This window comes from Rhipicephalus sanguineus, chromosome 3 (assembly GCF_013339695.2).
Source record: "Rhipicephalus sanguineus isolate Rsan-2018 chromosome 3, BIME_Rsan_1.4, whole genome shotgun sequence".
NCBI classification, from domain to species: Eukaryota; Metazoa; Arthropoda; class Arachnida; order Ixodida; family Ixodidae; genus Rhipicephalus; species Rhipicephalus sanguineus.
The window spans coordinates 185,476,171-185,489,689 of NC_051178.1; the positions used below are offsets into that span (position 1 = coordinate 185,476,171).

General features: G+C 48.1%; 1 protein-coding gene across 1 annotated transcript in view; it reads left to right on the top strand.

Moving 5' to 3' along the window:
- LOC119386180 (solute carrier organic anion transporter family member 74D-like) overlaps window positions 1–11,206 on the top strand; it is a 37,829-nt gene extending 26,623 nt beyond the window's left edge. The window contains exons 7-10 of the mRNA XM_049414243.1: window positions 5,814–5,946; window positions 7,380–7,588; window positions 8,683–8,747; window positions 9,184–11,206. Coding sequence (XP_049270200.1) covers window positions 5,814–5,946; window positions 7,380–7,588; window positions 8,683–8,747; window positions 9,184–9,632 — 856 coding nt within the window. The 3' untranslated portion in view covers window positions 9,633–11,206. The remainder of the gene's footprint in view (window positions 1–5,813; window positions 5,947–7,379; window positions 7,589–8,682; window positions 8,748–9,183) is intronic.
- The last annotated feature ends 2,313 nt before the right edge of the window (window positions 11,207–13,519 follow it).

Below are 13,519 nucleotides of genomic sequence, written 5' to 3' on the forward strand. Positions count from 1 at the left end.
CCGTAGTTGCTTGCGGAGTGTTGCAGTACGCCAGGAAAACGTCTGCGAGATCTGACGGCGACGTGGCGCGGTTGGACTTCCGAAGTGCAGCCTTGGGCGTCTGGACGAAACGTTCTGCCAGACCGTTGCTGCTCGGGTGGTAAGGAGCGGTTCTCACGTGCCGGGTTCCTACTCACTGCAGGTACTCCTGGAAATCTGCAGAAGTAAACTGGGTGCCGTTGTCCGATACCAAAGTTTAGGGGAATCCGAATCTGCAAAATAGTTCATGTAAGCATGAAATGGTTGCTTCACTGGTGGTTGTGCGCATCGGAAACACTTCTGGCCATATTGAATGAGCATCCACCACTACGAAGTACATCACTCCGCTCATTGGGCCGGCAAAGTCCACATGCAGTCGCTGCCAAAGGGGCGTAGGCCAGGCCCAAGGATGCAAAGGCGCTTCAGGTGGCAAAACGCCACACAAGATGCGGTGAAGCGCTCAATATCATTGTCGATGGTAGGTCACCAAACATAGCTCCTTGCTAGTTCTTTGGTGCGCACAACACCTGGATGACCTTGGTGCAACTCGTCTAAGATGAACACGCGAATTTTTTTGGGAATGAGTACGCGCATCCCAAGCATAATGCATCCTCGATGTACAGACAGTTCCAGTCGTCTATGAAAAAAAAGCCTTGATCTCGTCAGGGACCCTGCGCGGCCAGCCTGACCGAATGTACTGCGTCACCGTACGCAATGTAGCATCACCTGAAGTTTCGCGAGCTATGTCATGACTGTTGACCGGCATAGTGTCAAAACGAAGGTCATAAAACGATTCTTCCTGATCTGCGACAGTCGTTTGTGTGACTGGCAGCCTTGATAAACAATCAGCGTCAACGTTCTGCGCAGAGGGCCGGATTTTTAATAAAAAATATCACAGCATATCCACGGAGTGAATGATGATGAGTGGGCGAAGCTGCGGAGGTTCATCGGTAAACCGTGAATCTTCCGTGAATTCTGCCCAGTACATCATCACCGACGTGAGATCGGGCGCGTTTATACTAAAGGTTCGATGAGAGTTATGACGACTTGCAGCTCACTTTAATTTTACATGTACGCTGTGAATTTTCATTGTTTAATCACGCACAGGAGAAATCGCACACACGCACTACCTTGGAGGTCAAAATCCAGTGCCTATATATACGGGTTGGTCAGTGAACGGTTGTGCAGCGCGAGCGGTCGGTTTTTTCAATCAAGACGCTGCCGCGACGCTGCCTGCGTCGGCGCCGCTGCGCCGCGAGGCAAGATAGGGGGGGGGGGACCGTAGGAGAGGAGAAAGAGGGGGGAGCGTAGGAGAGGAGAGGGCGATACATATCACGTACTGTCGCGGCGCATTGTCTTTAGGGAGCCTTCATGTGTGCACGCCCCCTCCGTTTTTAAGACTGGTTATGGGAGAGGGGGAGGGGAAGTGGAGAGGGGTATAGGAGAGGGGGAGGGGAGAGGGTGAGTGGTGAGGGGGAGGGGAGAGGAGGTGTGTGGAGAGGGTATGCGCATGCGCAGTAAGGGTGGTCACGCCGCACACCACCACCACCACCACCGGACAGATACTGCCGTTTACTGCCGGCTGCCGGGAGATACGCCGGACAACGGAGACGTGACAAGGTTAGACTAAGAGGAGCTACGCCCCTAAAAGGAATAGGCGGACCTTTAATAAAAAGGACTAGGAACTGTCCACCGTTGTAGTCCTGCGGCGGCAGTTGGCGGTATGCCCGTTTTAGGACCGAAAATTGTAGCCAATGGGTTATGGTCCGTGAGCAGAACAAAATGCCTTGCATAGAGCTAGTAATGAAACTTTTTCACACCGAATACAAGCGCGAGCGCTTCCTCTCTAGCTGACTATAGCCTTTTTCAGCGCGGCTCAATGTGCGCAAGGTATAGGCTACAGGTCTGACCTGACCGTTGGGGAAGACGTGTGACAAAAGAGCACCCCGTAAGCCGACGTATCACAAGATAACTGTAGAGGTAGGCCTGGATCATAGTGCGCCAAGATGGGAGCAGACGAAAGCAGCTGCTGGATGTGTTGAAAGGCGCGATTGCAATCTGCATTCCAGGCTACGTCTTTTTGCAGGAGCCCGGTCAAGCGAGAGAGAACAGTGGATAAGTTGGGAACAAACTCTCCGTAATAATTGATAAGACCAAACAGTGACTGCAGCTGATGTTTATCGGCTGGCGCCGGTGCCTTGGCTATCGCGGCCAGTTTCTCGTCTGTTGGATGGATGCCGTGCCTATTGATTACATGGCTTAAATACGTCAGCTCGTCGCGAAAAAATTTGCACTTCGTTGGCTTTACGCAGAAGCCACGTTCTGACAGCCTTTTTAGAGCGGCATTGAAGTTTTGCAGATGCTCTTGCTTTGAGCATCCCGTAATCAAGATGTCGTCGATATAGAAAACACGAAGTTCAGTCCTTTCAAGACGTTATCCATGATCTTCTGAAAAATTGCGGGTGCAGACGCGATCCCGAAAGGCAGACGATTTACGGCTTAAAGTCCCTGTGTGTGTTGAGCGTGAGATACTGTTTTAACAGCGGGTACATTTCCACCTTTTGGTAAGCCCTGTTGAGATCAATTTTGGAAAATTGCTGTCCCCCAGCCAGGGCTGCAAACAACTCATCGGGCTTAGGCAACGGGTATTGTTCTACGTCTAGTACGGGGTTGAGCGTCAGCTTGTAATCCCCGCGTACTCTCATCGACCCGTCGCGCTTCACGACTGGCACTGCTGGAGTGGCGTACTCACTACTTGTTACTGGTACCAACACGCCCATCTGTACCTGTCTCGACAGCTCCTCCTCCACTGCTGCTTTGTAAGAAAATGGCACACTGCGAGCTTTGAAAAATTTGGGCGTCTTGCCCTCTTTCAAAATGAGAGTTGCTTTCTCGCCTCGGATGGTTCCTAGCTCGTTCGTGAAAACATCCTTATATTTGTCAAGCAACCTTTGTAACTCAGGGGGAGTTTCCGCGCTTAGCAATGGCTCAAACGACAACTATTTTAGTCCGCGGACTTGCTTCCAGTTGACGCGCATTTGCTGAAGCCAGTTGCGCCCAAACAATGCTGGACCACTTTGAGAAAGCACGTATAGCGGTAACTGCTGGCACTGATCATTGTGCTCAACTTGCAGAAAAGCAATGGCTTCACAGGTTCCCCAGTATAGGTCCTGAGCGTCAGGCTAGTCCTCCTAAGCGGCACTGACGGAAAAAGTGAACGGAATTGACCCAGGGATATTACTGAGACAGCGGCTCCCGTGTCGAGCTCCATTTGCAAAGGACTCCCTGCTACAATTACGCCAAGCATAATGGGCTCTCCTGTTTCTACCTCTTTGGCCACAAGAACTTTGCAGGGGCGGTTCCAACGGCTGCAAAACTCGAACGTGCGGGGCTGTTCGCTTCCCCTTATGCTGCTGCTTCCGACGCCGGCAGGCTTTCTGAATGTGCCCTTTCTTGTTACAGAAAAACCAGGTCGCATTAATGTGTAGACGTGTACTGGCCTTGGGGTTTGAATTACAGCGGGAGCATTTCGTGGTTTCCTTGGTCGGCAACTGGTGAACTTCGAACTCGCTACCGGGCTTCGAATAAGTAGCTGTAGCGGTAATGAACGCAGCTTCCAAGGCTGTAGCACGATAAACAGTTCGTTGAAACGTGAGTTGCTTGTCCTCCGAAAATAAGTGTATTTGAATGTCGACTCGCAGTAACCCGCAAACAAATCTGTCTCTGAGCTCCCACGTTTGGGCCAGCGCCCGTAACTCTGCCACGTACTGCGGCATTGTTTTATGTTCCTTCTGTATTCGACGATGCAACTTCGCTCGCTCGGCTATGACTGACCGTTGAGGGGACAAATGTTTACGGCGCAACTCGCACAAGCTTTCTAAAGAATGTGAGGACGGCTTTGTTGGGGCGGTAAGCGACTTCAGAAGCGCATAAGTTTGCGGACCTACTATGCTGATGAACGCGTCTACCTTCCGTTCATCGGGGACATCGTTGGCTCGGAGATAAGCCTGCACACGCTACTCATAGCTAATCCAATCGCCTGTCGAGGTATCAAATGGCTCTGCTAGCCCCAGCTGAAAACTTGCGGTTGCCCTCGCCTTGGCCCCGTCGCCTAGCGGCAGTCGCCTTGGCCATGTCGTCCCCAGCGGCTGTTTCACGGCTGGGTAATCCGCCAGCGGGTTCCAGTTGTTACCAGGCTGGAGCTTGTTCCATGCTGGTAGGTCCCACACTCGTCGCCAGTCTATGTCGTGTCTGACGGAAGAGCAGCCCAACGAACGGCGAGCGAAGACTGAGGCTTTATTATGCCAACAACTCAAACGACGGGCGAACTGCCCGCGACAATGTTACAACAAGAAATGCACGCGCCAGCTACAATGCCGGCGCTATTTAGCCACAGTAAGGGTGATAATACAACCCGTGGCCGCGGCGCAAGACACGCGGCCAAGCCTTATCGCGGAGGCGCACGACATATCACTTTGCTAGCTTAAGACGGTGCGCTCACACGGCCATTTGATGCATCTATTAGAAGTGGCCTGCAACACGCCAAATAAGAGCTTCAGTATACGACGAGTATGCCTCACTCATGGCATACATAATCCGTTTAGAGCAGATGTTGGAATATATCGGTAGTATACCTATTGAGGACAGCGTGTCTATTGGTGAAGAACCGTATCCGCACAGAGTGAGCTACCTACATCGCTGTCACGGAGATTTGCACAGCCGTCTTCTTTTTGCGGATAAGTTACAGTGTACTCGGTATCAAACAGTCAGCAAATAATCTGCATCGGTGTCCCAGACTACTTTCATTGAAAGATAATTACCGTTGCCTGTAGAAATTACTTCACTTACCTACATCTCTGGCCAATTGTTTGTTTGTTTTACTAGCGAGTTCTTCTTTGTTTTTTTTTTTGTTAAAAGCGCTTCTAAACAGAACATTATTTTAATGAAATTAAAAAATAGCGCTTCCATAATAAAAAAACATAATTCTTACCACGAGAAGGCGCTTGCTAAGCCGGGAAAGGGTCAATGGGAGAAAATGGGTGACAACGCCGCACTTGCTGGCTCTGATGTCATAGACTTCAATAGAATCTTCGAGGTCTTATATCATTTTTTACCGACAAAGATTGAATACGGCGCGTTTTGACGGTTTAAGAGAGTCTGAGTGGAAAGTTTCAGGACTTCTTATTCCGCCAGCGTGTACGCAAAACCAAAACTTGCGAAAATTCTTGCGTCACATTCACTTACTAGCGTTAAGGTTGGTTGTGAAATAACAAAAAAGACCTTCACTTCTTCTTTCAATAGTGGACCGCAAGAGTAATGACGATGGAGTTCTTGAAGAATAATTTGTCAAGGAAAGCCAAATTAGCGGTCTCACTACATTGAGTGCAGTGTATAATTTTTGCTTCTGATGCGCTTCATGTTTTACCGGGTCCACCTGGAAGGTCAGTGAAGAGTTCGTACGACTGCTGAGTTAAAAGGCGAGGACGTGTTCTTAGAGCTACTCACCGTTCGTTGGCAGTATTAGGGAAGGGTGTCGCTTACTAAACGCCTCCTTTATAAAGGAGGCGCTGGCTGATCAATCGCCATTCAGAAAAGCCGCCAAAGAGACCCCTAGTACTTTGAAGGGTGCTTCAATTCACTTATGCAGTTTCGCTGTCTTCGTTCTACCGGTTACGCAGACTGGCGCATATCTTGGAAATATTTTTTTCGTTTTGGGTACAAGACCAATGCACTCGTTCATCCATTCACTATAGAATACTCCCCGTGGGATGGCTATCCTTTTTTCCTTCTTTCAGGTCGTCGATACAGGTAGCTTGCAGTAATACCTGCAACTGCACCACCAGGCACTTCCAGCCCGTTTGCGACCCCGTCAAAGACACGGTTTTCTTTTCACCTTGTCACGCGGGCTGCACCAAGATATCTGCAACAGTGAGTGTCAAATCTGTGTGCTCATCCAATAGGGGCTTCGGAAGCGGAAGGGGGCGCGCCCGTCCTCACACGCGTACACGCACGCACGCACGCACGCACGCACGCACGCACGCACGCACACATGTGTCTTTCTCGAAGAACACTTGCGAAGCCTCATAGTGACAGCTGTAACAAATCTGCTGACCCGTTTATTATGTGTTCCCTAAGCTTTACTAACAGGTTGTCTTTGCCCGGAGTATTTCTTTCTGAAATAGTCGGAAGCCGACCGTTCAGTTGGCGAATTGACGTGCTGGAACGGCCGCGTAATTTCAGACAGGAAGGTAGATGCACGGCACGCGCGTTGTTTTAAGACAGCGCGAAGCCATGCGTCTGTACATTACGTAGTAGTTATTTAGTAGCTTTCACAATTTGCGCAAGTGCCTCAGGAAGTTTCTGTGTGTTAACAAGGGGTACCAAGAAGAGGAAAAGTCTTCTAAGCCGCACTTGCGTGTCTATAAACGTATACTTAGGATTCAGACATTTATAACACGCTGTTAGCAAAACGTTGGGGTGAAGGGGATGAAAGACGCTCTGGAGTTTTCGATAATTATTGCGCTCTTCTGATCATTCGGTCGTGGCGGGGTTGATGTGCTTGCCTCGTGCTTTTCTACTGACGTTTTCGCTTTTTTTTGTCAGCCATTTTATTTCAGCCGTCAGCCTTGTTGATGATTCGCCACCTTTCTGCTACTGCTTATTACTTATATCGTTTTCTTGTTTTCATTTCTCCTAGAAGGTTTCGTTTAGATGCGTTGGCCTTATAACAGGGGTGTCAAACATATTGCCCGTCGGCCGCATGCGGCCCGCCCCTCACATGACTTTCTTCGTCCGATATTTTTTTTATTCTCTTATAAGTATGTTCACGAGCTTCTCAGCGGTGACTGGTATGAAGCTTTTTTTTTCTTTTCTTTTCGTGAGGCATCCCATGCGGTCAACATGTGTGAACACACTACCGTGGAAAAAACACTAGATTGAAGAATCGAGATGTCAGTCATTCGTGAGATAAGTGTCGATATGTTTCTAGAAACCAGACGTCAAATCTCCTTTCGAAATTACCCAAAAATGACATATGGGAAACACCTTTCGTCAAAGGGCAACGATAGCTAGCATTTTGCTCCAACTCAGCCCCGCCCCCAACCTTTCTCCAACCTTTTTCACTCTCCCAGCTCACTGGGACACTAAATTTCGTGACTGAGGCCCGCTAGCTGAGACGAGTCTGTGACCCCTGTCTTACAACATTTAAGCCTACACTGCAACAACAACGAAAACAACGATTACAACGCCTTCTAAGCTTGAATTCTATTGAATTCTACGTACTACATTGGGAAAGCGAGAGAGGCTGATTGAGACGCTGGTATTCAAGATTCAAGTCGCTTCTTATTACATTTTCTCCATAGGAATCCGGTACGGTGTCTCTCGGCAACTGTTCGTGTTTCCCAAGACTACCTGCCCAATACGAGTACCAGGAAACCGACCAAGAGGCACCTTACCTGGGTTTGTGCACCACCGACGCGTGCAGCCATGTGATGACGTTCATTGCATTGTCATCGTTGATAGGCTTCATCGTCCGCACCACAACTGTAGGACACACAATTGTCGGGCTCAGGTAATTAAGTCAACCAGATATACACGGGACATCGAATCGCGCGTATTACGTTATGCCCTGCATTTTAATAGAAAAGTTGATATCGATTGAAAAAAGTAGGAAGTTAGCTCTTATACTACAATTTCATTATTGTCCTAGTTTGATTTCGAGAATTTATATTTAAGCATTTTGCGGCTCTGCTTGCCTATATCGTCCAAAGATATCCAGAAACTACAGCTGTTGTTGCGTACCTCGACATGGGGATGTTAGGACGGATAGCTAACAATGTTACAAAGATAAACATAGTTCTGCGTTGTTTTTTTTTTTTTGGACGTCATCCGCGGGCGAAAAGTCTGGGCCAGCGTATACTGTCTGCGCTCGGAATATTTTCGGCAGTGAAACACGGAATGTTGGACAGAGAGCGTTCTGCGCCTCTCACACGGCAATCTTTCTTGCGTTCCGTTGTTCATGAACATGTCTACGTAGCGATTCCTCTTGTATAGGCGAGAATAGATTGTTGAGTGGCATCGAAAAGTTCTACATTTTTGGAGTGTTAATTACTCTCTAAATACTTTCCTTGTGCCTAAGATAACCAATAAATTATCCTGGCAATGTACCTCACCTCTCGGCACCATTTTACTACAAAGACAACACATTTTGCTCCATTCGTTGGTGCTTCCATCTAGAGAAATATTGAAAAGCTTAAAAATAAGGCAACCTGGGTGTATCTGACTACTTTTTTAGGCAATGCATTATATTTAGGGCTCCTACCGTTTTATAAAACAGGGGGTTGTTTTGTCTTATTGCGAGAGTCGACTCGTCACCGCACGAAATAATTTAAAGTTGTGGCTTTAAAAATAATGTGGGTAGCTTTTAGGAATAGTCAAAACGTATCATTTAGTGACTGAAATTGAGGTTTAAATTGGCTAATAAAAAAAAAAGCAGTTAGAACTCGGGCAGAAACTTTTCTGCCACGCTTTGGTCGGTGCCAGGAAGGATGCAAATTTCGTGAAATGGCAGCTCTTATACCGTAGGCTATTACATTGCTTAGAACGTTTTTATTATTGTGCCTATCGTGTAGAAGTGTAAAGAGTAGACATGTGTTCCCTTTGCAGGATTGTACCTCGCGAGGAGAAAGCGATGGCTCTGGGCGTCCAAGAAGGCCTGAGCAGTATTTTTAGTAAGTGTGCCGCCGGCTGTCTGTTGCTAATTCTTTACGGGGCAGCTGTGCTATGTGCACAGTAAAAGCTAGGATACTTATTTCCTTCAAAAGACGTTGAAGGACATCACCTTCAACGTAGGTAGAGAGACAGAGAGACAAGCTATTTAATGAGCACCGAGACAGTTTCCCTGGGGTTACGCTAAGCATGCTGCTCCCGATAGGTGTGATGAATGAACCGGGATTTGTTGTATATATCGATGTAATATGAAGCGTTCTTGTGTATGGCGAGTGTCTCTTAAAAACTAAAGGAAAATATAGAATCTGCCAGCTCCTACGCTGATCAGTAAGAGACATAATTTTGCTGATTCATTGCGCTGATTAACGTGCATAGATGGGCGACGCTGTCTTGGTGTCTTGCAACTACCAACGCTTACTTTTCCGTTACCTCTTGCAGCTTACATTCCGTACCCGATGCTCTACGGGGCCATCTTCGACTCCGCTTGTCTCGTTTGGGAGGACAAGTGCGGCAAGCCGGGTGTCTGCTGGCTCTACGACACGGATCGGCTGCGATACGCCTACCACGGCTTGTCCGTCGCCATCCTGCTCGCCGCTATAGTCTTCGAGCTGGGCCTCGTTTACCACAGCGGTCGCATGTCCGACTTCTACTCGGACGCGCCTGCCCCGTCATCGTCGCTTCACAAATCTCCCGTAGTGATCTCGGACGGTCCCGAAGGTTCGCCTCTAGTTGACGAGCAGAAGAAGACGAAGGCTAGAACGAAATGTGAGGCGGCAGAAGGAGGAAGTGGTGAAAGCGAAGACGAAGATCTTCTCAGCGACGAAGATCGTCAGACATCGTGCGGCTGCTGTAAGCAGGAGCCGAAAGATCAAGCGTCGACGTGCTGAATAAGCAGTCCGCGCTTATCTTCAGAGATGAGTTTCAACGTGATGTAGCACTCGTTCATGTCTACCAGCGGACAGGACCAGTGGATGCCTTTATCAAAGAATTGACCAAGCCAAACGTGGTGCTAAGCACTGGTCTTGCGTGTTGTGTTCAACGTGCGTCTTTTTACAGCTGTGAGCATGCACTGAATTTCTTCAGTGGCCCAAGACACTGGCGTGTAACATGTGCGTTGTGCTCCCGTGTGGCTTTACAGCCACAATATGAACGATTCTGCAGAGACAACCGCGGTCGGGCTTTTATGACAAGTTCTGGTGGAAATGTGCAGAGAAATACCGGTCCTGCAACCATCACGATAAAATTGCTACTTTAAAGCATGACGAAAAGTGATAAGGTATCCTTTTTTCGTATGGACGAGCTCGGTGGTGCCTTGAAAGATAGGTAGTGAACATCACACATGCAACCTGCATGTCTGAGAGTACCCGCTATTTTGTGGTGCTTGAAGCCCAACATACATTTTTTACAAACGTTAAAGGACCCCTGAACGACTTCAACTTCGAAGGCGAAAGCGCGGTTTGTTTCTCACCTTCGCTTCTCCTCCTATACAGGTGCTATCTGTACTCCTCGCCGCTTATTTCTTTATGAGACACGTGTACAATATGAGAATACTCGCAGTTGTGTGTATCGAGACTTCACACTTTTTTTGGCTATACGCTGTTATCTGCGTTTTTAACGGTACAAAACCTACTATATGAGGTGAAATCAGTTCATCGCGCATGACAGCCAAGCGAGACATGGAAAAGGGACGTGCGACTGCATGGCAATGTGTCATGTTAGGCATATAATAACTGATGTCGCATGTAGATGGACTAATCGAGAGCTTGTATCCGAGCAACATCACTTACACTGTCGGCATTGCATAGTGCGGCGAAAAAAAAAGGGAGATACTTCTGGGAAGAAAGCGCTGACTGCATGCATCTTCAGTTGTCGTTTAGGGGCCCTTTGAGACTGTCTGCTTTACTGATGTTGCGCATCCCGTGCCAAATAAGCTGTAGGTGTACAGCATGCGTGTATATTGAATTGACCACTGAAACCAACACAAGAACCTGCTGGTTGCTGTGCTTGTATGACATGTTAACTCGTTTTGTACACAGAGTACAAACTACGGACTCTCCGTCCTTCGACCCGTACATCGTGCGCGCTGCACAGTACATGAAACTCGATGATATTTAAATGCCACTTTTGTAGGCTTCTTTGATTATTTTTTTCCCAGTGGATCCTGTGGAGTGCGATGATTTCGATGATATATCTAATTGAAACTACACGCTTGAAGCGGGTATTGCACTGTTAATACGCCAAAATCGCCATGTATTATAAGCCGTGTGCCATTCCTAGCGTATCATTGGGGGAAAATTGCCCTAAGCATGGTGCCATGTGCCTTGTAGCGTTTTGAGTCACAAAACGAACATGCCGGCTAAAATAGCACACCGATGTTTGTTGCAAAGGAGAGCTTGATATTTCTGGTGTGATTGTTTTTTATTTGCGCGAAATAAAAACAAGCGTTCGTCTTTTGTTGTAACATTACTGGAGTTGTGTTCGAAACTGGTACTTCGTACTGCAGGTCTGGTGTAAAAATCAGGAGAAGAGGGCAAGTGCTCAAGAGGTGATTCATTACTTCTGTTTCTTACTAAATGGTGCGTACAATCTGCTGTGCCTCTAATTCAGTTTGTGCAACTTGTCCCGAGCATAACTCGAATGAAGCTTTCTGGAGAATCGTGATACAAGCAAGATGAGTTTTACACATCGTGTGCGGGTGTCGGCAGGGCTACATCCGCCCTGGCGCGTGTGAATGCCTTCTTATATGAAAGGTGTTTCATAGAACACGTTAAGAAAATTCTTAATTGTATAGAGCTGCCGAAGAAAACGGAACACTTCTTCAAAGGTAAACAGCGGATAACTGTTAAAATCACTAATTAGTAGCTAACAAAATTTCCTGAAGTTAAATTTAACTGATCACCTTACGGTACTTATATTGCACTTGAAGAACTATAGCAGGCGAATTGGCACGCCTAAGGCATTTGGACTGAAATCCGAGAGTGCTGAAGATTCCGCAGATATTCGCCATGAAACTTGCGGTAAAAGATTAAGACCGCGTTCACGCTAGGCGATCAGCAGAAGGGCGAAAACGCCAAAAGCGGGCGGAATTTCGTTTCCGCGCTTGTTAAAGACGTTCGCACCTGAACCTGCCTGAACTGCCACCGCCGCCACCCTCACCACTTCTACACTAAGCGTGCGGGTGCCAAGTTTCGCCGCAGCCCCCTCCTCCCCCTTCCTCCTTCCCGTCGGTCGAGTCCAAAAGCAAACAAGCTCCGCCAATGGATGCAAAAAGGAAAATGAAGCGACGACGTGCTTTTCAAAGCGGCCTGGCGTTGGTCCCCGGCTTTTCGGGGGTAAAGATGGGAAGTACGGTAAACAGTCCTTTCATTGCAACGTCAGGTATCCTTGGTTGCCATTACTGTCAGAAACATGCGTTGTCATAGCCCTGCGAATAAAAAAAAAATGACGTGAAAGGTCCGTCTGAGTAAAGGTATTGGACTGAAGTCGCGCCCCCTTTAGATGACTGGGGAGGAGGGGGGCGGGGGGTGCCTCCCCACCCCCCGTGCCTACTCTTCGTTAACAAATAAAGAGAATCTATGTCCGTTTTGTTCGTTTGCTAAGTTTTTTATTTCGTACCGAATTCAAGTTGTACATGCAGAATACGGGGAATAAATAGTTTTCACCTATTCAAGCTGTTGTTTCAGGAGATACACGAGGAGAAGGTACTTAAAGGGGCCATGACACGGTCACCCAACAACGTGCCGTTTTCACACAAAAAAAAAAAATAGAAGTAGAGGGTCTATCGTGCCTATACATGTATGAAAAATGCACTGTACAAGAGCGTCTCAGTGCAAAATGAGCCCTAGAAGTCGCCGGATATAAACCCCGCCCATCGCCGGTGACCACCATTTTGCCATGGCGTGTGTGACGTCATGTGCAGCATGCAGCGGAGCCGTCGTCTTCTACCAAATTATCAGCCGCTGCATATCGTTCACTTTCAACGCCAAGCTAAAAAAAGAACACGGTTGATCCCGCCGTCATAGGAATCGGAATTACACGAAAGTAAAGCGTGCCCTTACAGAAGTAACTGAATGCTTACTGTACATTGATATAAGAGAGTTTGCACAATGTATATTAATGTCTGGCAGCTAATGGCGCCGTTTAACGTGTATGCACCCACTTTGACGATTGGTGGTACATCTCCATCCCGACGTCTAACGTCCATGTTAAATGAATAAACAAACCTTTGTGGTAGCTGTAGTAATTAACGGTGAAAGCGTAATCAGAGAACGAGGTGTGATAGCCAGAAGAGCGTCGCATATTGGACGCAGAACTTGGTCGCCATCCCGCGGCATGTTAAAATGTGATTGAACACCACGGCCGGACTAGAGGGAAACGCAAAGCGCGTCGTGCCGCCCCGGTAGCCCGCGGCCGCGATTTTTCTCGGAGCGAGCGCGTGAGCATGGAACGCGCTGTTACAGCTAGGTGAGGCAGGCGCGCGTCGCAGAGCTATTTTTCGTTTGTATTAGCGTGATGCTGAGCGAGGCTGACTCTTTTACGACGCTTGGGCAAAGGTCGCCACCTCGCGGTGTGTTAAGGCATTGAGAAAATTCAACTTTTATTGAAAACGCGCCGAATGGGACGGACGCGTAAACGCGTTGCAGGTGCTAGTCGCGGAGGCCACAGCAATGACGAATTACTTTACCTTACCACTCCGAGAGGTCAACACCACCCAGCCGACCGGGAGAGTGGTAGATATAAAAGGCGCATTCGTAAAGCGTCCAGGCGCGTTCGT